At 35.3% G+C, this 25,000-nt stretch overlaps 5 protein-coding genes across 5 annotated transcripts in view; 4 read left to right on the top strand and 1 right to left on the bottom strand.

The window, feature by feature from the left end:
- LOC6643174 (heparan sulfate 2-O-sulfotransferase pipe) overlaps positions 1–4,687 on the top strand; it is a 40,227-nt gene extending 35,540 nt beyond the window's left edge. The window contains exons 4-6 of the mRNA XM_023176155.2: positions 3,444–4,003; positions 4,071–4,225; positions 4,297–4,687. Of these exons, the coding sequence (XP_023031923.1) occupies positions 3,444–4,003; positions 4,071–4,225; positions 4,297–4,487 (906 nt within the window). The 3' untranslated portion in view covers positions 4,488–4,687. The remainder of the gene's footprint in view (positions 1–3,443; positions 4,004–4,070; positions 4,226–4,296) is intronic.
- Positions 4,688–5,098: 411 nt separating this feature from the next.
- Positions 5,099–8,862, bottom strand: LOC6643118 (deoxynucleoside triphosphate triphosphohydrolase SAMHD1 homolog). Its single transcript, XM_002065733.4, has 6 exons — positions 8,677–8,862; positions 8,429–8,535; positions 6,298–6,461; positions 6,057–6,231; positions 5,291–5,997; positions 5,099–5,228 (listed from the first exon to the last, which is right to left on the bottom strand). Exons 1-6 carry the CDS (start codon positions 8,684–8,686, stop codon positions 5,162–5,164), a joined length of 1,230 nt encoding a protein of 409 aa, XP_002065769.1. The 5' UTR covers positions 8,687–8,862; the 3' UTR covers positions 5,099–5,161.
- A 6,196-nt stretch (positions 8,863–15,058) lies between these two features.
- LOC6643075 (glycogen-binding subunit 76A) lies at positions 15,059–20,190 on the top strand. Its single transcript, XM_002065732.4, has 3 exons — positions 15,059–15,169; positions 17,529–17,740; positions 18,276–20,190. The coding sequence occupies exons 2-3, from the start codon at positions 17,561–17,563 to the stop codon at positions 20,019–20,021; spliced, it is 1,926 nt and encodes a 641-aa protein (XP_002065768.1). The 5' UTR covers positions 15,059–15,169; positions 17,529–17,560; the 3' UTR covers positions 20,022–20,190.
- A 1,892-nt stretch (positions 20,191–22,082) lies between these two features.
- Positions 22,083–22,822, top strand: LOC6643074 (peroxiredoxin-2). The gene has a single exon (XM_002065731.3). The coding sequence runs from the start codon at positions 22,193–22,195 to the stop codon at positions 22,781–22,783; it is 591 nt and encodes a 196-aa protein (XP_002065767.1). The 5' UTR covers positions 22,083–22,192; the 3' UTR covers positions 22,784–22,822.
- A 1,431-nt stretch (positions 22,823–24,253) lies between these two features.
- LOC6643072 (cuticle collagen 2C) lies at positions 24,254–24,889 on the top strand. Its single transcript, XM_002065729.2, has one exon. It carries the CDS (start codon positions 24,254–24,256, stop codon positions 24,887–24,889), a length of 636 nt encoding a protein of 211 aa, XP_002065765.2.
- Positions 24,890–25,000: the final 111 nt, after the last annotated feature.

Below are 25,000 nucleotides of genomic sequence, written 5' to 3'. Positions count from 1 at the left end.
ACACCACAACGTTATAACAATACAGCTAAAGCCGAAATGGATCGCATGTTTTTCACACGTTGCGCCAAAGTTGGCAGCGAAGCGTTAATTGAATTTATGCATCATCTGAAGGATCTGAATAGTTTTCAAATCGATCATACAGGACTACGTAAGGCATCGCAGCGACAACTAAGGCCCATGGCTCAGGCCCAGACAGCGGCACATATATACAATCAGGGCGAAGGTTCTGTATATGTTGAGCATTTACCCTGGATCGATTTCAATCAATATAATTTACCCAAACCTATCTACATCAATTTGGTACGCGATCCGGTTGAACGTATGATCAGTTGGTATTATTATGTACGCAATTCATATCGCAATGCGATATATTTTCGTAAGAATCCACTGGCACCACTTAAACCGGTGGCTTGGTTTAAGAAAAGTTTCAACGATTGTGTACGAAGTGGCGATCTGGAATGCCAATATATCCCGATGACCGTCCACGATACGGAGGGTAATTTTAAACGTCAATCGTTATTCTTTTGCGGCCATCATCAGGACTGTTTGTGAGTGAGATCCCAACTCATGCGTCATGCGATATGAATTGAAATTTGAATCCGTGAATCTCTTAACAGGCCCTTTAACTCTCCGCTGGCTGTGCAGATGGCGAAACGTAGAGTGGATGAGGAATATGCCGTTGTTGGCACTTGGGAGGAAACGAATATAACATTAACCGTACTAGAGCATTATGTACCCCGATATTTTGCCCGTGCCACCATTATATATCCAAGTAAGATGGCATTTCTCTTCATTCATCTGGCCCCCCCAACCCACTCACCCTGTTTTTTTTCCTCCCTCCCTCTACCCATACCATTCATCGGCAGTTTATCAGGAGAGCTTGAAGAATCGTAATCGTAATAATCGCAAACCCCGTGTGGCCACCGATGTGAGGGATATGATGAGACGTAATTTCACTCATGAATATGATTTCTATTATTTTTGTAAACAACGTTTATATACCCAGTATATAGCACTGAAACATCAAGGACTTATTTAACTTTTAATTTCTTTGTTAATTACAAAAAATTTCCTTTTTTTTTAGTTAGTTGGTATAGTAGTTAGTTGAGTTTTAAATAATAAATTGTAACTAATTGTTTGGTCGAAATTTGTCAAAGAGAGTTAAGTTATTTACCCAATCACTCTACACACATACACACACACACTCACACCACACACACACACACTTACACACAGTTGAAATCGTTGTCCAGCAAAAAATTGAATAATACCCAATATGCTCGACTGGATGTCGTCTACTTTAATCGTGCTGCCAAAGTTGGTAGCGAAGCCATGATGGAACTACTGGAGACCATGCATAAAGGATCACCCAATAATGTGACCGTTATCACAAAGGGACCATTCGAGTCAAGGAGTCGTTTATTGCCACAAAAACAACAAATGATCAAAAGCGTATGGATAGCAGATCTTGATCCTGGCAGCATATTCATTGAGCATGGCAATTGGTTGGATTTTCCTGGATTTAAGCTACCCAAACCCATATATATAAATCTAGTACGGGATCCTGTCGATCGTGTTATCAGTTGGTATTACTATATAAGAGGTGGCTATCGAAATGCCATTTTCTATCGACGATTCCGTGATCATCCCATCAAACCGGAAGCCTTTTTCAAGAAGAACTTCAACGATTGTGTGCGAACTGGTGATCCGGAATGTCAATATATTCCAAATACTACAAACGAGCGAACGGGTAATTATATGAGGCAAACGTTATTCTTTTGCGGCAATGAAAGGCAGTGTTTGCCCTTCAATTCACCGCGTTCTGTGCAATTGGCCAAAATGAATGTGGAAAGAGATTATGCAGTGGTTGGCAGTTGGGAGGATACAAATGTCACCTTAACCGTTCTCGAGGCATATATACCGCGGTTCTTTAAGGATATCAGGAAGGTTTTTGAATGTAGGTTCCACAGAATACCAATACCAAAAACTTGAACACTTTGAGAAGACTATGCACATACATACACACACACACACACACACACACACACTCTCTAAACACATTTATCTGTTTATCCTGTTTTGTCCTTCTGTGTGCGTGTGTTGTCTTTTGAGTTGTTGTCTGTCCTTGTTGTGCAAATGTTCCAATGTTCTTAGCTCCAACGTGTTCAACAAATTCATCTGAATGTCACACGTTTTGCTGTCCTCGATGTGGCCATATTCAATCGACCAACTCGAGTGGATAGCGAACAGTTAATCCCTCTGATACAAGAACTCTCGAAACTGAACGACATCAATGTGGTCCTTAATGGTCCGATACGTTCAATGAATCGTACTCGTACGCCAAGCCAACAAATGATCGAAGCCGATTGGGTATCCGACCTGGAAGGTGGCACTCTATATATGATCCATGCCCCATGGTCTGATTTCACAGAATTTGGCCAAAAGAAGCCCGTGTACATATCAATGGTTAGAGATCCCATAGATCGTATAATAGAAGATTACTATGAGCGACGTTCGACGATAAGACGTGCCATTTATAGACATATCTATCCAGGAAGACCGCAAAGAACCGATAATTGGTATCGTCAGAGTTTCAATGAGTGTGTCCGTAGCGGTGATCCAGAATGCCAATATTTGCCAGGATCTATAATAGATTATGTCGAAGACTTTAAACGGCAATCATTGTTCTTTTGCGGAAATCATATTAACTGTTTGTGAGTAGTCGTCGTAATATTCTCCATTCTCCATTGTCTGTCATGAATCCTTGTAGACCCTTTAACTCACCATTCGCTGTGCAAATGGCCAAACGTAATGTGGAAAAGGAGTACGCAGTGGTAGGCACTTGGGAGGAGAAGAATATAACACTCACTGTCCTAGAGAAATATGTGCCAAAATATTTCAATCATGCACGTTTCATATACAAGTGTAGGTAGCCAATGCGGTTAATCAAAGTGTTCAAGTGTGAATCCTAATATCTAATGCCATATTAATTGGGGGTTCGGGGTATGGGCAATCTATCTAATCTCTTTTGCAGTAAACAAAACAAGCATCAAGAATCGAAATCGCAATAATCGTAAACCCAAAGTGGATGCCGATGTTAGAGAGATGGTGCGACGAAATTTTACATATGAATATGAGTTTTATAATTTTTGTAAACAACGTTTGTATAAACAATATTTGGCCCTACAATTCGAGGATAATCTCAAATGAATTTTTATATTGTTTCATGTGCCAAATAAATTGAAATGAAAATAAATTTGTCTTCTTGTGTATGTTTTATTTGTAAATACTTTTCCTTTCAAGCCAGAAATGCTATCAAACACCAAGGACCAAGGTAAACTCTATCTTAACTGAGTTAACTTTTAAAATTTGCCTTAACTTTTTCGCCAAATCCCTAATGAGTTGTAAATCTAATCAATTTCTATTATCTAACCAAATATTAGATGTCTTCGTTGAATGAACGTGATCTTAACAATACACGCAAGGCCCAAATGGATTTAGTTTTCTTTAATCGTGTACCCAAAGTTGGTAGCCAAACGTTTATGGAACTTTTGCGACGTCTTTCGGAGCGTAATAACTTTCAATTTCATCGCGATGCTGTCCAAAAGGTAGAGACCATACGTCTGGCCGAGGATCAGCAACAGGAAATGGCTGAAGTGATTAGCGAGCTGCCCGAACCATCTGTGTTCATTAAGCATGTGTGCTTTACGAATTTCACCAAGTTTAATTTGCCCACGCCCATCTATTTGAATGTTGTGAGAGATCCTGTGGAACGTGTGATCAGTTGGTTCTATTATGTACGTGCCCCATGGTATTTTGTTGAGCGCAAGGCAGCCTTTCCCGATCTGCCGCTACCGCATCCAGGATGGCTGAAAAAGGACTTTGAGACATGCGTGCTAAGTGGCGATCAGGAGTGCACTTACACTCAAGGTGTTACCGTCGAGGGCATTGGCGATCATCGTCGTCAGAGTTTGTTCTTCTGTGGCCATGACTACGAGTGCACGTAAGTGGAAATTTTTACTAAAATATCATCTAAAGATCTAATTGACAATTTCCAATTTCAATTCTAGACCCTTCAACACAGTGGGTGCTCTGGAACGTGCCAAATTTGCCGTAGAACAACAATACGCCGTTGTTGGTGTCCTTGAGGATCTCAATACGACACTTTCGGTGCTGGAGAAATATGTGCCACGTTTCTTTGAGGGTGTGCGTAATATATATGCTAGTAAGTCGCCGACATAGACTAAAAGACTGAGCTCAAAATTCTATGAAATAATTTCTCTATCTCTTTTATAGCCAGTGCCGAATATCTAACAAAGATCAACAAAAACAACTTTAAACCTCCAGTCAGTGAACACGTCAAGGATATTGTGCGACGAAATTTTACAAATGAAATTGAGTTCTATCAATTCTGTCGCCAGCGATTGCACAAACAATATTTGGCAGCTCATTTGCCTCAACGTATTATGACCGGATCCTTAAATTAGTATATATATATATATCATGGATGAATCTTTTTCCCCACTTGTGTATCTATATCAATTTACCCTAGGCAAGAGCGAGAGAGAGAGAGAGGCGCAGAGAGAAGGAAGTAAATATGATAAAACATTTATGATTTTTTTTTTTGTTCTTTGTGTTGCGCTCTAACCGACCGACCCGTTAGTCATTTGGATAAAAATGTTTTCTGTTGTGTATATTTGAAAAAAAATTTGTTTATCAAAAATATATTTTTTGTTTCTTCTAGATGATATTATGTGGTTAAAAACGAAAGAAATGAAAACAAAATATTTATATTTAATTTAGAATTTAAATGAAAAAAAAAAAAGAAATATGCATTCGAATTGTGATGTCTTTAAGTGAATTGTTGAAATTTTTGTTTTAGTATTTTATAGTAGTTATTTAATGTAAATTAGGAACTAAGCTCACAAAATGTGTATAAACAAACAAAATTTGAAATTAATTGTAAGACAATTGAGGTATTCCTTTTTGTATTTATAAATAACTGTGGGTGGTTATATAACAAAACAAAACAAATTAAAAAAACAAATATGTATATCAAAAATATAAACAAACAAAAGTATTTTTTAATTAACAAATCGATAGAAGAGATACAAAGAGAGCGAGAGAGAGAGACGAAATGACAACTATTGCTAATCTTTGTCTAATCCATTTGAAATACTTTGTTGATTTTTGTCGACATCAAGTAGCGAACAATTTGACGTTTTTTACTATAAGGAAAGAATAAGAATTAGACTGGTTTATTCAGAAGCTAAGTTTAGGCTAAACTTACCATTTATCTCCATAGAGGGGATATGATTCATCGGGCATCATAACTTTGCCCGGACCATGGATTTGCGTTTGTACTCTAATAATATTCTCACTAGCCCCAGCATCTTCCTCGGAGCATTCCCTGAGACGTTGTGTTTGCCTTAGATATATCGACTTTGGATGCTTGGCAATCAATTCAAAGACACGTTGATCATACAATTCCAACCAGGCATTCCCATCCTGGGCACGCACTGCCTTCAGTTCGGGTTGTATGTGTTGGATTAAGCTCTTCAAAATTTGATCCATAGCCAATACTTTGGGTGTTTGATAGACATCCGAATGAAGTCGCCATCTGGCCATAAATAGACGATATATACGATGATAGTCCTCATAACGATATTCAATATACTGGCCATCTGGACCAATGCGTGATTTTAAAAAAATCTGATTGAAATCCATTTCCTTATCATTGAGAATGCCCAAACGTTTATTGTCACGCCTCAGATAGTCCCATTTATCGACATCCAGGCCACAGCGACGATTGTGCACAATATCAAATATATATGTATGTCCCAGCATGGGAAAAGTTAGCATTTCCTTGCAGCCCAGAATCAAAGCCTTGATCAATTGTACCCCTCGTCCATTCTGATCTTCACGCAATTTAAGTAGCTCAGGACTCTGGACATCTGCAAAAATTATATCCACACAGGCAACCGAATTTGATTCATGCTATACGAAAGGAAATTAATTTATGAAATTGATTGGTTCGCTTTCTATTCTATACTTACATCAAATTGACCCTGGCACACACATTCCCAGACATGCGAAAATGCTCCATGTCCTATGTCATGTAAAAGTGCGGCTATTTCTACAGCATTACGACACCAATTGGGTAACTTTGGCTGAAAGTTTTTCGAGTTATATTCCAAAGCATTCAAATGTTCCTTGGCACTATTGTAGGTTCTGAAAAGGTAACAAAATATCAATCTTCTCTTTATCCTTTTATAATATTTCCTATTAGATTCTTACCCCAAACAATGATCGTAACGTTTGTGATTGGCATCTGGTCGTAATGATGGTATTAATCCCAGTTGATTGACATTTTTCAAACGTTGAAATAATGGATGTTCCACAATTTCATTTATATGATCGGGCAGGCATATTACACCATGAACCTCATCCTCAATAAACATCTGTAAATTTCAAAAAAATCCACATGAGAAATAGCCGAAAACAAAAAAAATAAAAAGACCTTTTGTATTTAAACAGAAAAACTCTTTTTACATTGAAATATATTAATTTTTTATATTTTTGTCTCGCAACCATTCAGTTCGACTCTTGTTTGGATACTGCGGATCGAATACATCTTGCTGGAGTAGCGATCGGAATAGTTCTTGAGCCATTGAAAATGTATCCTCAGCTTGCAATCAATATTTGAGCGTCGCGTAATTAGATTCAAGTGCTCTAATAATACTCACATTGTGAAATAAATATTCTCGAGACTAATTATGCTGGGGAGTTGATTTGTAAAAAATTATTTTCAGTTTTTGAATCTCAACAAGGAGTTGTCCGTTCGCCAAAGACAATTAAAGCAAACTGTTTTTTTAAGTTTCTTGCGACTATGTTGCCAAAGCCTTCTTTCTACTTAATGTCAACATGTATCAAGGGCGTAGTCAGAATACAAATTAAGGGGGTCAGCAATTTTTAATACATTTTAATCGTCCCCCCTTTTTTTCAGTGTAAACTTTCCCATTTACACAAATGTAATGACTCAATTATGACTGGATGCCTACCAATCGCTAATCTTTATTCATTTGCATAAAATAATGACAATAATTTATTACTTTTACTTTCTGATTGGATGCTGTGCCGATGTTTATATACTCTTGCAAGGTTTGTTGTTACACGAGTAATTACTCTGCAAATCTGTTGTAGTTATCCGATTTTGATGGATAGAAATACTAAACTGACAAATATATTATTCATTTTAGGACAATCGCGGCAAAAGTAACAAAGTAATTGATAAGAGTACCGTTTCTATGGGAGCTACATATGTGATATACTGGTACAATCCAGCTGAATTCGAAATATCCCACCCGCTGCGTTGCACAATTCTGACCAAAATGAATATACCCTTTTTAGCAAGGGTATGAAAAGATTAAATGGCATCAATGACGGATTAACGGCCCTTAAATAACTCCTTCTCCAGTTTTAAAGTCGGCAATCGTCGCTTGTCATATATTTCATAACAAACAGGTATATACATATAACATTGGCGGATCTAGGACTGTAAAATGGGGGAACTTTTTAATGTAATACGCTGGAAAAAAATGCATTATTTGCAAGAAATTTATCACTTTTCGAACCTGAACTTGAACATTTATATGTCTTTAAAGCTTTTAGGAACAAATTTCCCTGATTTCGCCGTCTGTAGATCCGCCTTTGTATATAAGAATTTAAAGAAACTAAAACGATTCTATATGCCACAAGTTTGTTCAAAACCAAAGTATTAACGATTCCCATAAATATATTTTCATTCTCTGTACTATGGTCCAAAATTTTGAAAATTTTGAAAACTTTATAAAAATTAATGGTCATATAAAATAGAATATATTATTTAACACTGAAGATGATTAACAAGCATATGACATATGTATGCAGATAGACATACACTCGTACACACACGCAACTTGATCAAAAAGTGTGGCATACTTTTTGGGATGCAACGCTTTTTTAGCCATGAACTGCCGTTATATTTAAAACACTTGACATTCCACAACACGAGAGCAAGGGAGACAGCATAAAATAAAGAAATTGCGAGAGAGAGAGAAAGAGAGAGACACCCCCTCTATGTTATGCACGCATTTATGTACATACATATATACAAATATTTATGTATGTATGTCATCATTCAAGTTTTATTTTCTAATTCTATATGAAGTAACCAAGGTAATTCTGCATCAACAAAAGTGCATCTACATATACTAATGCATATATGCACATATATGGTGTATTTTTTTCAAATTCAAATGCTTTAAATTAATCAAAAGCTTTTTTTGTTATTTTTTTTCAGATGCGATAACAATTAGCAAAAGCGTTCGCAGAAAAACCTTGTTAGAAACAAAAGATAGACGTTGCAGATTATAAATAGTTTACTTACTGTAGTTGAACTGGTATTAGCAACATCTTTGGCTTGCTGCTGATGCAGTAGAGGGGGTTCATGGGGGCTTAATGGAATCTGACGAGCTCCACCGCTTGTGAGACATACTGAAAAATAAATATGAAATGTTTTGGTATAATGTCGTCAACTGGTTTAAAATCGGCTTTGTTTTATTTTTGTTAAGTTGTTTAAAAATCCATGGCCAAAAACTTGACTTTGTGTCCAACTATAACCACACAAAAACTCACGTTCGGCCATTCTCGAGGAAATCGAATTGTTGCCGCCTAAAAGAATGACACGCCCACTACGCAAGCAGTTGCACGCCTGCAACAACAATAATGACGTATTTAAGCACTTAATTTAATTGAACAATAAAAAATCTAACCGAATGTTTACAAAGTGACAACAAATACAATATGATAATATATTTAGAGTTGCTAGGAAACGGAAAAATACCAGGGCTGACCATAGAATCAAAATGCCAACATAACACAAATAAATGACTATCGAACATAGCTCAAGACGAAATGTTATCGGCGCAAAAATGTTATCAATTTGAATTTGAATTTAAATTTTGATTCGTACCAGACTCCAATTTATTAGTATAACACTAACCAAAGGCGACAAATTTCTAAAATAATTAAAGCTAATTCAATTTATTAATAATACACTAAACAAAGCCGCTTAAAAGCAATTTTATCTATTTTATCTAACTCATGTGTGGCAGGTGGAGTACATAGATACTTACATATGTATGTACATACATACATATATGGTCATAAATGAGTTGAAAATGATTTTCCAGAGAACGCGCCGTCGCAAAAGCAAAACGAAAGCGAAAGTGGAACAACACAATTAAGAGAGAGAAATCATTTAAAGCAAAGCGAATAAGAGAATTTAAACACAGAGCAAATAAATGTTTATAAATTTAGCATATGCATAAATTAAATGTATATATGTATGTACATATGTATATACCCCCCCAGGTAAGCAATGTATGACTATATTGAGAATTTATAGTATTAACATTTAGCCGCAAAGTCAATTCAGCTTAACAATTAAATTGTTCATAGATAAAACACATGGCAAAGATAAGAACAGGTTAAATGAATCTGCAAAAGAAACTATCCAAATTGTTGTGCAAACAATTATCGGCGCTTAGAAATATAAACAATGAATCCTAATCGGAATATTAGGCATAAAATGCCGGTTCACAGCAATTGAAAGTGAGGTGAAAGAGAGTGTATGTACAAGAGAGTGAGAGAGGGCAAAGCGGGCACAAACCGTGGGACAAATATATGCAGTTTGGGGGAAATAAACATAGAGATATGTTTCAAATATTTGGACGGTTTATTTTAAAAGGTTTTTTTAGATGCCTTCATGTTAATTTAAAATTACTTTAAAATTTAACAAACTTTAATTTATTGATTCAAAATAGAAATTCAAATAAACGAATTAAATTTGTATGAGGAAAATATATAAACGTTTAGTAAATGTAGAATGCTTAGAAATGTTTTCTTTAATTAATCAGGATAATTGCCTTTTAATCTAAGGACACTAAGCCGTTTCTTGTTAAAATAGTTGCCAATTTTATATTTTATATCTTCTGTTATTAATTTTTGTCGATATTTCATATTTGAATTTTATCAAGAACTTTGTTTTTGACAAGTTCAGATCTAAAATAAAAACAAACTTAAATTTAAAATAAATCAACTTAATCTTTAAATTAGAAGCTTAGTTGTTTTTATTCTTCTTATTTGTTGTTAGGACAAAATATTTAATTGCCAAAGATAATGCCAAACAACAATTTGGTAGTAAAAGGAAATTGTCCGTTCAATAGAAATCTCCTTCAATGGAGTACGAAATTTAATCTTTAACATATGCAAATTAGGTTTTATTCGATACATTGTTCCACTGCTCGATAGTTAAATAATTTAGCCCTAGCCCTCTCTCTCGGAATCTCTCTCTCTCTCTCTGTCTATCTGTCTCTCTGCCTAGTTCTCACTCTCTGGTATGCCAAATCTCTGGCTCCACAACCACCCAAAACAAAAGACACCCGCCAAGAGACAAAAAGAGAGAGAGAGAGAAAAGGAGAGCGAGAGAGAGAACTTACAAAATTTGCCGACTTTTTACCTCAGTTGCCACACGACAGGACAAACAGGACAGCCAAACGGGCGACCCGACAACGTTAACCCAGTTTCACTCAAAGAAACTAAAGTTGTTAATAAAACGTTGGATAATTTATTTATACTAATTAGTAGGAAAACATACAGAGAGATTTAATAATAGAGACTCTCTGCCATTCTTTTATGCTCTTTTGCGAAAAAAAAATGAAACACAACAAGAAAATATAACAACAACAGCGGCACACAACGACAACATTCTCATCTCTCGCTTCGTAGTATATATTTTTGTGTCTGTGTATCTGAAATGTGCTGCGACCTTGCAATGCCCTCCAAGTGTATTTGAGGTTTCTGTTGTATCTGAGTAAATGAAACGCTGCTTGCATCGGAACAAATTATCCTCCAAGTCGAGCCAAGCTGAGCACTCACTCATCTCGCCACCAAGAGATGACCAGTGCTCTGGCTAGCCCAAAAACAAAAAATGTTAATAATAATACAAAAAATAAAAACAAAAATTACTATACACACATATAATTGAAGATACCAAAGAAAGAAAAAAGCAAAAAAAAAAAAACAAATTTTTTGAAATGAAATTCAATTGAATTCGTCTGCAAATCGTCTGTGGGTGCGTGGCCGTGCGAACGCGTGTGACCCAATCTGCTTCCTGATCAGGAGGAATACATATTGAAGAAAAGGTGGAAAAGTGCAAAAACAAAAGCAACAAAAAAAAGAATAAATCCATGCCAAAAGGAGAATTTGAAGGCAAAAAGTGTTATCTACTAGGCAACTGGGTGAAAACTGCGTGTAAAAGTGAAAGTAACCTAGTAACAGTGACCTTTCCCACCCACCGGGTCAAATTGTGTCTCTGTGTGTGTGTGTGCGTGTGAGTGCGAGTGTGTGTGCTTTTTTTTTTTCATTTTTCTTCTTGTTTTTTTTTATTGTTGTTGTTGTTTCTTCTGCAAAATAACGGTGGCAAGACACGCACATAATACTTATACACAAAGTATTTCAACGATTATGTGTGGTGGTTATATATTTCGGTGTATATATATTCAAAAATTAATGTGGCAATTCTGACAACCATTTTCTTTTGGAATTACTTTAATATATATACAGACCTAGTATATATATTTATATATATACATATATATTCTTTGTATCAGGTTAGTAAAATGTTGTAACAATCTAAACTTAAGAGTGTAAATGAAAAATGCGTGTGATTGGTGTCCTATATACAAACACACACACACATATGTACATAGACCTATCAGAGGGGGCGGTAAGGGGATATAATAAAAAGTGTGACAAATTCAAAAATTTTTGGTGTATTTCTTGTTTTCCAATTTATCACCTGATCTAAAAATGTAAAGTCATTAGGTACATATATATATGTATGTATGTATATACCTACATATTTTTGGCATAGAAATTTGTTGATGCATCAAAAGTTGTTAGCAACTGCTGCGGGAGGCAAATCATTTGCCAAGCTATACCTTTATTTACTCTACACATACATATATACAAATGATATATTAATATATATTGAGAGCTCTCTATATGTACGTGTCAAGTGTCTGTAATAATATTATTCATTTAACTTGATTGGAAAAATGTTCAATTGATACAATGTTATATAAATTTTTCCATCTTGGGGAAAACTTTCTAACAATAAGTTTCAATTAGTTAGTTAATTTAGTCAAAATCAATACAATGTTAAGCAACTTCTAAGAGCAAATTGCCACAGAGGGTGGCATTTAGGTAAATGTCAGGATGTGGTAGGGGCCCCACCCCTAAAACGACCAGAAATAGGAACAAATTCACTTTTCTTTTCGCCTTCTGAGAATGTGCAAAACCAAAGGTAAATTGTCTTTTTTGAAAATTATTCAAACTTTTAAAGAGCCCTGGCAACAAAACTTGTATTAAAATTAAGAAAATTACAATCTACCACAAAAAATATTAGACATTATTTCTATATTACATAATGTTTTTAAAGTAAAATGATCCTTAAAACCATAATAAACAAGAATTTGATCCACATAATCAGTTAAGTTCAACTTGTGAGGATAATTTTTTAGTTTAAACCGCTTTAAAGCCTAAGAAATCCTGACTAAGACTTTAGTCAAGTTTGACTTTTTGCCAACTGAATGACAATCCCTTAGCATCAGATATTTTTTTCCATATATATGTTTATTTGTCGGTATATGTAGATAACATAAAGTAATATTCCATAAATTTGTTTATATAGTATATCTCTACGATTTTTAGTCCCGACAAGTGACGCTCACGCAAAATTATACAAGCGACAACAGCTGGCAAGCTGACTGTTTTTAAAAATAAACCAAAATATAGCATTATAAATCTACATATTTATTTATACAAAAAAAGAAACATATTAAAAACTTTTCTTTAAAGACAAAAAATTGAACTCAAAGGTCTTTGTATTAATCAATTGAGAGTATTTCCCATGCAAAGACCAATCAATCAATATAAATGTTGAGCTTGACTTGAAATAAATATATATATATGTATGTACCTACATATATATATACATATATACAAATATTATGTACATATAGGCGGCTTTTGTTGTTTGTTTTTTGAGGCATCGCGTCACGCAGGCTAATTTCTATCTAACAGATACGCCGATAGAGTACCATGGTGTGTGTGTGTGTGTGTGGTGTGCTGGTGTGGGTGGTGCTTTTTCGGATAGCGCGTGTATTTATTTTTTTTTTTTTTATTCTTTATATATTTCTATGACATTGCTACCCAGCGAAATGTCAAAAGCAGACAAAGCTACAACAAATAAAGCCCAAAAAAAAACCACAAAAAAAACTAGAATACTAATGTGGAAAATGGTTTTGGACGTTTTTGAAGTTGAACATAACTATATAAAGATGAAACATTTTCAATTCAAATATACTTTTGGTTTTTAATTTCTCTCGCAAGACAACTAGTTGGTAACTACAAAAACAAAAGCATAGGATAAAACTACTTAAAATGCCTGATTCGAATACATAATAAAGTAGATTTAGCATTAATATCATTTATGAAATCTAGAATTAAAAAACATAAATTTTCAAATCAAATCAACGAACTAACTAACAACTAACTTATGACGCACATGGCTCAAACTAATTGTCTACCAATTACTAATCAGCAACTTATCAAACCGTTAATGAAGATTCTGCTAACATAATATTAATTTGTTAACTAATTGTAGAAATGTCAACAATAAAACAAAATTAGTTCTAACATAAATGTTGATTTATATACTTCAATTGTTATATAGTATTGTAGGAATTAAAATTATTTTTCATTTTATAATTATATTAATGAATTATAATTAGACAGATCATTAATCTATCTGAGGGTCTGTCAGTCTGTCAGTCAGCCAATTGTTGATGGGCCTTTCATGCTGATCTTGGCAATATTTGGCATCAACCAAAATCATGAGATATTTAGACAGAAGATAATACTGATTGATTTTCCAATGAGTTAGAGAAAATAAAAACAAAAAAAATTCTTCATGGAAATAAACAGAATTGATTCATTAGCTTTGTTGTTGTTAACAAAATTTAAACATTTATAATTCAATAAATATATATTTTGAAAAAGAAAATCATGTTTTTCTCATTTCCAAAACTGCAATGTTATATGGTATATAGTTTGATACTTTCATAGTCAGCATGATCCTTCGATTTGATGTAGTTTTAGATAAGAAAACTAATAGGAAGTGAAAACATTCGTTCTACTCACAATAAACTGCCCTATATTAGCATATGATTCATTTTAGTGATTGGAATGTTGTAATCTAATCAAATTTAATCTATGTATGTTAATCTATATACGATATAGTTAATAAGAATCGTTAGAAAAGTGTATTAATCTACTAAAACTAAAACAAGGGATATAGATTTTAGTTTTGAATAAAAATTTTGTGAAAAATTGTTTGGTTTTTGGATTATTTCTATAAATATTCTATTTTAATTATATTTTTAAGGAATAAATATATGTTAATCCGATTTCAAGGGTGTGTGTGTGTGTGTGTGTGTGTGTGTGTGTGTGTGTGTGTGTGTGTTGTTAGGTCACTTTTTTTTGCAGTAAGACAGAAACAGAAGTACGAGCTAAGTTAGATTAAAATTAACGACGACGTCGACGACGCCGATCACGAGAATCGAATGCTATATAGATGCGACTGCCTGGCGACGACGACGACGACGCGTCGCTGCAGTTACCTTTCGGGATGCACTACGAGATTACACACAGACTCACTGATGCCGCCCAGTGGCTGTGCCTAGTGTTTGGCTGTAATTTGCGTTTTTGGTGCTTCGATTTCGATCGTTGCCTTCTTATCAATGCCAAAAAAGAAAAAAGCAAAATAAAAACAGAAAGAAAGAAAGGAAAAAAAAAAAAAAGAAAACACACACAACAAAAAAAAAAAATAATAATAATGCCACTTTCAGTGTATTTTTGCCACCGTGACGCTGCAGACGTGGTGCAGTCCATGTACGAGTATAAACCGTATACGGATCATTTAGCCGACGCAGTGCAGCCAAAGTAGAAAGTAAAAATATATTCAAAAGCGGAATTTTGTTAGTCCAAAACCACACCGTACAGTGTAAGTGCAAAAACAAAAAAAAAAAGATATACCTAGACCTAGAAAAAGATAGAAAGTTGGGGAGAAGAAGGGGCTAAGTGGCTAAGTGGGTGGGCGGGAGTGTGGAGGTTAAGTTGGGGGTCACAAAACTGAATGATTCCAATGGTCTAAAAATAAAATTGCAAAGTCTTTATGTTATCAATAGACATCTCTCTAATGATTAAGTGCATCGCCTCCAAAAGGCAACCACCCACTTACGTGCCGATAATCACGTGTAGATCAGTTGCCATAATCCAATCCAATATTGTAAATATATTATTTACATGTGTCTGAGAACTCACCTAAAACATCATCAGATGGACAGTGTAACAAAATGTGTGATAAGGAATTTTGAAAATTCATCTTAGTTCAATTGTGAATGCTTTCAAGTCTTGTACTTTGATTGCTTCTATTTTTTTTTTTTTTTTTTTTGTTTTACATGAATATATTCATTATATTAAAAAAGTGATTCGAAATGGTCAAAAAGAATTTCCTTCTTGTTTTAGTTAAGAGTGAAGAAAAGTCTCATAAACATTATTTATCCACTGTGCACTAAGAATTAATGACTAAAGTTAAGAAACAGTATATATATATATACTCTGATATATGTATATAGTATATAATACAATATAATCGCATCATTATTTATTGTGGCGCCTATAAAACTAAATGAAAATTCTTGCGGTTTAGGGGAATTCATATAATATTTATTTAGTGGAAAATGGAAAACTAGATGATCTGAATTTATCTATCTAAAGAAAGATATATCTATAGAAATAAATATGTTTAGAAAACGAGAAGGAAAAAAATTGCCTCAACTGTTTTGATTTGCATTGCGTCTGCTGCTCACTTTAATATCAATTGAAAGTACATTTTGACTTAAGTACTGACACCCATTTGGGACAATTTAATTCAATTAAGAAATTATGTCTGTACGCACATATGATAAATGTATGTACATACTTACTTCCATATACTATATACTATATATGGGTACACATTTCTTTCAAGTGTCTTTGCCAGATGGAATAGAAGTCGATTGTTTGCCTGCTGCTGCTGTCTCTCTCTCTCTCTCTCGCCCTCTGCCCATTGGCAAAAATGAAAAAGAAAGTGAAATTTTACTATTAAAGTCATCTCAGTGTACGTGTGTGTGTGTGTGTGTTTATGGGTGTATGTGTTTGCGAACTTTTACAAACTTATTTTTAGAATTTAATATGTTCCTTAACATTTTGCACATAAATTATTCCAAAGAAAACTCATTCGTACCTTAAGATCTCTAAATCAATGGAAAATCAAAGAAATTTCAAGTTGCATTTCAAAGGATTCATTATTTTCTTTTGCTTCTGCTTTGGCTCTCTTTCTCCCTATCTCTATCTTTATCTCTCTATCTTTCTGTTGCTTTTCACTTTTCTCTTCAACGTCATCTGTCTGGCCTGAAACGCAATTAATCACTTGGCCTTAAGCCAGATGAATTTTTTTTGGTTTTTTTTTTATGTATTGTATAAGTACGAATATGAAGATATATCTTAAAGATATAATACACACACACACATGCGGACTGTTAATGCAATTAAATTGCAACCAAGTTTTTACATCTCCAAAAAGTTTCGATTTGACCTCTTTAATCACTTGATTGTCAGATGACAAAGTAAAAATTTGGTCTTTAATTAAATTTCCTGTTCGGTCTGCCAAAATAGATATGTATATAGAGAAGTGTATAAAATAAAAAAGAAAATGCCGTTTTTCAAAAGTTCAAGGCCAATTTACTTCGTTTCGATTGGCGTATTTAAAAATTTGAAGAACAAAATCAACAAACAAATAGAATAAATTATCTGTATTAATTGGCCAATCGGCTTACCATTTCTAAATCTATAGCTTTGTGGGCGTGCCCACACGCCTTTTGAAACACCAACATTGCCAAAATCAAAACAAAATACAAACAAAACAAAAAAACAGTCTAACAGAAAGTCTGAGCAACCAAATTGAACTTAAATTTTGCTCAACCAAATGGGAAAAAAGTAAACAAAAAATTCACAATAATATTAATAATAATAACTAATCTAATTTTCATACTCCACGACAATTGTCAATTAAATTGAAATCTTTTTTAGTTTAACTAGATTAAGTGAACTTAAAGATGTTTATGTTTATTCAAATCCTTAACCATTTGGGTTTAGTTTGTCGTCTTTAATCAGATCAAACCGTTTCTAAAACATTATTCAAACCAATCAATAGAAAACCATTTGAATACTTTGACAAGATAAACTTGAATATAATAGTTGAATGTAATATATATATTCGATTTTAATATATAATGACTCCCTTCCTGTTGTCTTTGCAGATATTTCGCTCTATTGCAGTGAAACAAAGTAAATGAACGATCCCGGCGATATACCATTAACACAGACAAGTAACACGCCGCCGGACCCGGACAACCGGCCGCCCTGCAGCATTATATCCATTATACCGACAATAGGGATGTCCTCATGCCGTGGACGTGCCGAGGCATTTGCGCGAAGTTTGTCCTCCAAACTGCGCACCTTGGGATCACAGGTGAGGCAAATCTTATGAAATTAGTGTCGAAGTAAGTCAATGAGCTTTTGACTCTTACTGAATGAGAGTTCCTAAGGACCTTTTGAAAGTCACGTCAAGGAAAGCAAACGCTGCATTGTCAAATTCTTATTTTAAGGCTTTCTCTTTCTTTTTGATTTATTCTTTAGAAATTGAGATAAATTAATATTATTATTGTGGGTTTTTTTTTGGCAGCACTTTTTGTCGTTATTTGTGTTTTTGTACTTACTATACTTTTAAACTACACATTTTGCCACATGCCGTGTCCATGTCCAATTTTATTGAATAATAAATGAGCATTAAGATCTTATAGTATAGGGAGATTCTCTGGCAAGGCCATTTTCGATATGGAAATAGACATAAATAGGAAGCTTATATAACTTAGCAAGTATTTAATGAATTGGAATATGAATATCCATCAAGAAATATGAGTTACTTTTACTAGTATCTCTTATCATGTATTTATAATTTCTTTTATGACTAAATTTGTTGAATCTTTTTTTCTTTTAATTATCAGAACAACGAGGTGGACGGCAGCGGAGGAGTCGGCGGCGCTGGTAATGCTGAGGCAGAGCCCATCATAAATGGAAGCCTTGATCCCTCCGCTAACAACACTTGGGTGAATGCCCATGAGTCCGAACAAACTGTCACCGATTTGCAGCCATTGCGTCATGAGTCGGATTCATTTTTCGACTTTGATTGTGAATTGGAATCACCTGGTAGTCCGGTGGACGAATGCGAATACCTGCGGCTAATAGAGACCGCCTCAAATACACCTCACAATTCAACAGCCGAGTCGGGTTATGCCTGTGCGTCGGCAGCAAGCAGTCACAGCAGCAGCACCGATGGTCCATATTTCGATGCAGCTGGTGCCGGAGGCGTGGGCAATGGCTCTGCCGGATTGGGCATGGTAAACGATCTGGTGATGGTAACAACAACACAGCCTCAAAGTCAACTGAATGGCCTAATGAACGGCAATGGCAGCGACAAAGAGATCTTGGCTGATGAGATTAAAGTCGAGGAGACAGTGGCGAATAATGATGATGATGAGGCACTTTTGCAGTCCCAAATACTCAGTGAGCTGCATCATCAAAGTAATAACTTGGCGAACGATATAATAGAATTGACGTCAGTTGAGGATCGCCTAACTAATAGTAATGGACATATACCAGAAGCCAAAGTTGACACCGATATTGATAGTATCGATATAATAGTACCTGCAACTGAACCTCCTACAGAAATAGTTCTCCAATCCTCGCCAGATATATCCCCTGACAGTGGTGTCGATGAGACGGACAAAGAGAAAATCCGAGAATCTCCAACATTAACAGATGGCAGGCCACTCTGTGTTGATGTGGAAATCGCTCAGTTGGAGCAGGCTAAACAGGATGTGGCTGATGTGGCGGCCAAATCAACGACATCCGGCGACAAGCATAGCCACATGGACACCACAGACGATGAAGATGATTGCCGACCGCAGCGTGTGCGTCGCTGTTCTTCCCTCAAGACAGGCAAAACTCCACCGGGAACGCCTGGACGGAAAAAGATTGTACGATTTGCCGACGTTTTGGGCCTCGATTTGGCCGATGTGAAAACCTTCCTAGATGAAATACCCACCATACCCAAATCCGCCTTCGAGGATCTCGAAATTTTGGAGTCTGAGCCACCACTGCAATTGCTGTTGGGACCCAAGCCGGATAGGCTATTGATGCCATTATTCCAACAGCCGGGCGGCCTGCCCACATTCCTTGATGCAGTGCGCGAGAAGCAAGTATCGCTTGAGAATGCCGCAGTCACGGATAATATCAATCAGACAATCTCTGGATCTGTACGCGTCCGAAATTTGGACTTCCATAAATCGGTTCACATACGATACTCCCTTGACGGTTGGCGTAGCTATGCCGATCTTCAGGCCAATTACGTTGAGAACTCTTGCGATGGTTTTTCTGATAAATTCACTTTTGTTTTATTCGGCAACTCATTGCATGTGGGCCAACGTTTGGAATTCGCATGTAGATTTCAATGCAAGGGACAACAGTTTTGGGATAATAACTATGGCGCCAACTACTGCTTCCAATGCTTGCCAAGCTCAACAAACAATTCGAGCAACACCAACAGCTCGAACTCAAACTCCTCGAGCTGCACTGTGACAACGTCCGCGTCAGTGGCGACTGGTGCCGTATCCAACTCATCTCATGCGAGCAGTTTGGTCGGTATGCTAAGCCCCACGGCTGGCGATGCCTGGTGCAGTTCGTTCTACTAGGATATGATAGAAAGAGTTACATAGGATCAAAAGCAGATCAAGAAACAAAACTAAAACAAAACAGAGCAGCGCAAGGACTCCCATGGAGGCAGTAGTACGATGGCAAGGCTTAGTTTCCCCCCCACCCCCAAAACAAAACAAAAAAAAAACACAAAATTCGAAACCAAAAAGAAAAAAAACCAAAAAGAAACGTGGTCAAAATCTGAGAAAAAAAAAACAAACAACAAAAATTTTTTTTTTTTTTGCTATTTTTATAGAACAGAATTGAGGAGGAGCGAAAAAGAGAAAGAGAAAGGACAAGAAAGAGAATGCAAAAGAAAGCAAAAATTCATAAAAAAAAAGAACTAGAAAAGGTGTGCGATCAAAAAAAAAAAAATTTCAAAGCGTATGAATCCCAAAGATAGTTGTTAAATCTATTTAATAAGGAGGGAAAGTGATAACCAAAAAAAAAGAAGAAAAAAAGAAAGAGAAAAAAATATAACGATTGATAAATTTATTTAATGTGTCGATTTCTAAATTTCTAAACTAGTTTGATCTATTAGTTTGATGATGCTCGAGACATTAAGAATCACCTCAATCCAATCGTTGTAAAAGAGAGGTCTTTCGTTGTTGTTTTTTTTTTTATATTTTATTTTATTATTATTATTAGTTTATTATTTTGTTTTTTTTTTTTTTTTATGATGAAGTAAGAGAGAGAGAGAGAGAGAGAGAGAGTTAAGGGCTTATAAAGAATTTTCAATGTGTGTTTCTTATTTTTTTTTTTTGTTTTTGTTCTACCAAAGTCAAAAAGCGAACAATATCTACTATATCTTCTAGTCAAATCAAGTTAACCTCTCAAGACAATAGACAATTCAAGTCGCCAAAAACTCAAAATATACTTGATTGTAAATTCTTTTCCCAACCCTTAACCCTTAAGTATAACTCGTTGTTTTTTCCATTTCAATTAATTTTTTTTTCTACTTTTGTTCGACTTTTATGTATGTGTGTGTGAGCGTGTCGTTGTTTTTATTTTTTTTTTTTTTCTGTATATTTTGATGCCTATAATCTATATAATTATATATATATTTTATATAATAAACAAAATATTTAATAATAAATTTGATTTAATTTTTTTTGTATGGATTATGTTTTTTTTTCCTCCCCTCCATCCTTTTAAAGTACACATTATATTAAGTTTGTATCGGGGATTGGAACACCAAGTGAAACGAAAGTTATCACCAGAAAAGAGAATTAACCACTAAAGGATTAACCCACTTACATACATATATAAATAATACTTACAATGTGTAGCTAACTCTATACAATATATCAGGGAGAAATGAAATGAAAGAAAAGTGAAAATTAACTAAGTTGAAAAGTTGATAAAAACAAACAAACGAAAAGCAAATGCAAACGCTAAAACGTAGCTACCTCATTAATACAAATTACAAAAAACAAAAAAAAACAAAAAACTATTGTTGTATTGCATAGCAAAACGTGTAAAACAGAAAAAACAAAAAACCCAAAACAAAAATGAAAGATTACTATCTAATAATAATAATAAAAAAAGAAAAACTTTTAAAGTTAAAAATAAAAGTTGATTAAACGAAATTTTCACATTTTTCAACTGGTTTTTAAGTGTAAGTACAAAAAAAAGAGGAAATATCAAATTTTAAGATGCTTATACCCTTATTTTATAGGAACTTTCGGCTACCTATACTATTTTCCCCAAACGATCCTTATCAAATTTGCCAAAGACTCTTAAATATTATTTTGAATGTTAACAAAAAACCAACCAAAAACCAAGTTGTTAATCTAAAACTCTATTCCGGATGCCTCTAAAGGATACCATATAGAAATAGCCTTAGCTAAAGGTGTTTCTCATCCTAGTTCAAGTATTAAATATATTAGTTCTGATGACTTAAACAAGGTGAAATATCATTTGGTCAAGATTTTCAGCCCAGAAGAAGATCAAGCTCAAGCCCAAGTTGGATTTTTCTGAGTTTCTTAGACTAAGTTTCTGTATCCAGATGGCCATGACTTTGATAGATTTTTAACAAAATATTGATTTAGAGTCCAATATTTAGTATAGACTCTAGTCACTTGCTAGTGAAAACTTATTCGATACAGTTGTACATTTATAATTTTGAAACTGTTTGAAAAGCAAAAAGTAAAACAAATTTTTACACAAGATGAAGATGCTTAATTTGCGCCAATTGGCGCCAGAATTCAATTCGATTGCTGCAGTTACTGGCGGTTTTCGGCCCTTAACTCTAACCGAATTTCGTGGTCGTTATGTGGTGTTGCTTTTCTATCCGGCGGACTTTTCATTTGTTTGCCCCACCGAACTGCATGCGTTCAGCGATCGGGCACAGGAGTTCCGGAATGTTGGTTGCGACATCATTGCCTGTTCGACCGACAGTCATTATGTGCACTGCGCCTGGATGCAACAGTCACGCAAACATGGAGGCCTCGGGGAAATGGATATACCACTGCTGGCCGACAAATCCATGAAGATATCGAAGGACTACGGCGTGCTGGATGAGTTGACGGGCCTGGCCATGAGGGGACTCTTCATTATCGATCGTGAGGGAATGGTACGCCAGATTACAATCAACGATGTTGGCGTTGGTCGCAATGTGGATGAGGCTCTGCGTCTGGTCCAGGCGTTCCAGTTCAGCGATGAGTTCGGTGAAGTGTGTCCAGTCAATTGGAGGCCCGGCTCCCCGACCATGAAACCGAATACAAGCGGCAAGGATGAATACTTTAAAAATGCTCAATAAATGAAATCACATTTCCCATGGAGTGCAAGCAATCATAAATATTGAAAATGCATTTGTTCATTGGTTTAATAACTTGAGGTCTACGGTAAAGTTATCAATGGTGGTCAGTATTAACCAATTTTCATCTCCAGAGTAGTTGCTGGCTAGCTCGTCTCATTTTGGTAAGGAAAATTGGATAAATCTCGGCCACTGGGTGGGTCACCGCGTGGCTTTTTTAGGTTGTTTTCTTATCAAATCAAATCAAATCGATGTTGATTAATTTTAAAAATATCAATCGCCAAATTCAATTTTGCTTATAGCTCACTTTCAAAACTGATAAATTCCTGATTATAAACCGATTATATTCCAAAGCAGCGAAATAAGCTGTAAGTTGTGCGAATTAACGATTTTGAGACATTTTAACAAATTTTCTAATATAATTTTGATCAAATCTTGGATTCTTTTGTTTTTTAAGCTTAATTTTAGGCAATTTCCTAAAGATTTTTTAAATATTTACTTTTTAACGTGATTAACATTAAAATAGTGAAAGAAAAAAATTTACTCAAAATATCGTGTCCAAAATTTGTTGCGAAAATTAACCAAAATATAAGTTTTTGAGATCTTAAAAGAAAACAAAAGGTTAGGGTTTAATAAAGAACTACAGATTTAAAAAGTTTTTGAGTTTAGCGGATTGTACAATTCCTAAGATTCCTTTTCAAATCTTTTGATCATTTTTAAGGCAAAAATGAAATGTTACTCATTTAAATATAATAAATATGAATGTTGAAGCCAAAAAATACGTCTGCTTTAATATGGGTGAAGTCGAGTTGCTCAAAGGGCTGGGCAAATATAAAGTTTTCAAACTTCATAAGAATCACTTTGTCATGCAAAAGAAATCGATCCCGGCTACAGATCTATTTTCACCACGAAACAAACAGAATACGTTCCACTGCCATAGCACTAAAGGATCTAGAGGACAGTGCTGAAATCGGTGCCGAGTTGCAGATCAATAATAGGCTAAAAGATTAGAAGTTACAAGATTATTGTTATTGTTCTCATTAGCATAATTAAGTTGTTTCCCTACCCCTTTTTGTTTTGGTGATTTGTCATTTAGTTTTTGGCTAAAAATAGTCTCCAACCATATTGGTATCAAGAGAATTCACTTTTCAAAGTTAGACAAAGAGCCAAGTGAAGCGGGGCCAGAGTCGAAGATCTGAATATGGTTGTAAAACCAGTGTGAAAGTTCTTGCGATTGACTATGCTCGGTCGAGTCGAGTCATTCATTGATTTTTATTCAAATGAATCTATTCCAATGATTTAACAAAAAGAAGCATATACAAATGTGTTTTTGCAAATAAATGCAGATATCTATATTCAAATGGAGCCCATTTAACGGGTATTTGTAACAGTTTGCAAATCAAAATTCTTGTCCCCCATATAGACATATGTATTTAGAGAAGATTCGTTGGCCGAGAGATGTCAGTTCTCGAAATGAAGTCACTGATACAAGTCGGTATAATTTTAGCTATTCTCGCCATTGGCACAAACAGTGTCCAAGCGGTAGAGAAAACTGCATCCTCTACGGATGAGCCGCGTTTGCTGACACTACAAACCCAGGCGAGTCCGGCGCCAGCTCCTCCCGTTCAGCAAGTGATTGTTCAGGAGGAAGCAGAGCCCAGCTATTATTATCCACCACCGCCACCACCATCCTATCCAAGTCATCATCATCATCAACAGTGTCAATGTCCGCCTGGTCCGCCGGGACCACCAGGTCCTCCGGGAAAGCCAGGTAATGCAGGCTCCAAAGGATCCAAGGGCGATAAGGGACAAAAGGGCGACACAGGCTATCCGGGCAGACCCGGCCCAGTGGGACCACCTGGACCACCAGGCTATCCTGGCTATCCTGGTGGACAATATCCCCCACCCCACAATCCTCCACATCCCCCACCAGGACATCACGACTACAGACTATATCCAAATGTCGACTATTATCGCAACAATTATTATGACCACGACAATGATCTCTACGATGACAACAATGAAAGATCCTTAAGTAAATCTCGCAAAAAGTCAAACAAATCGAAAATCTATTTAGCAATTACTCCACTCCGAAATCCTTTTGAATGATGTGAATAATAAATAATTGATTGACCAAATATTGCCTTTAATTGAGTATTTAAATATTGTTAGTAATGGAAAAGAATTCATTGTTAGTCAATTAAATATGGTAAGTAAAAT

The sequence above is a fragment of the Drosophila willistoni genome, assembly GCF_018902025.1.
Source record: "Drosophila willistoni isolate 14030-0811.24 chromosome XR unlocalized genomic scaffold, UCI_dwil_1.1 Seg41, whole genome shotgun sequence".
Taxonomy (NCBI): Eukaryota; Metazoa; Arthropoda; class Insecta; order Diptera; family Drosophilidae; genus Drosophila; species Drosophila willistoni.
The sequence above is the reverse complement of the archived record's forward strand: the minus strand, read 5'-3'. Positions and strand labels throughout refer to the sequence as shown.

What these genes read in the sequence shown, in the direction of transcription:
- LOC6643118 (XM_002065733.4), bottom strand. An exon ending in CTAATACCAGTTCAACTACA is followed by an intron (nt 6,462 to 8,428) that starts GTAAGTAAACTA and finishes TGAAATTTACAG; the next exon opens with ATGTTTATTGAGGATGAGGT. An exon ending in TGTGCCAGGGTCAATTTGAT is followed by an intron (nt 5,998 to 6,056) that starts GTAAGTATAGAA and finishes CCTTTCGTATAG; the next exon opens with CATGAATCAAATTCGGTTGC.
- LOC6643075 (XM_002065732.4), top strand. Translation starts at nt 17,561, where the DNA reads ATGAACGATCCCGGCGATATACCATTAACACAGACAAGTAACACGCCG. An exon ending in TGCGCACCTTGGGATCACAG is followed by an intron (nt 17,741 to 18,275) that starts GTGAGGCAAATC and finishes TTTAATTATCAG; the next exon opens with AACAACGAGGTGGACGGCAG.
- LOC6643074 (XM_002065731.3), top strand. Translation starts at nt 22,193, where the DNA reads ATGAAGATGCTTAATTTGCGCCAATTGGCGCCAGAATTCAATTCGATT.
- LOC6643072 (XM_002065729.2), top strand. Translation starts at nt 24,254, where the DNA reads ATGAAGTCACTGATACAAGTCGGTATAATTTTAGCTATTCTCGCCATT.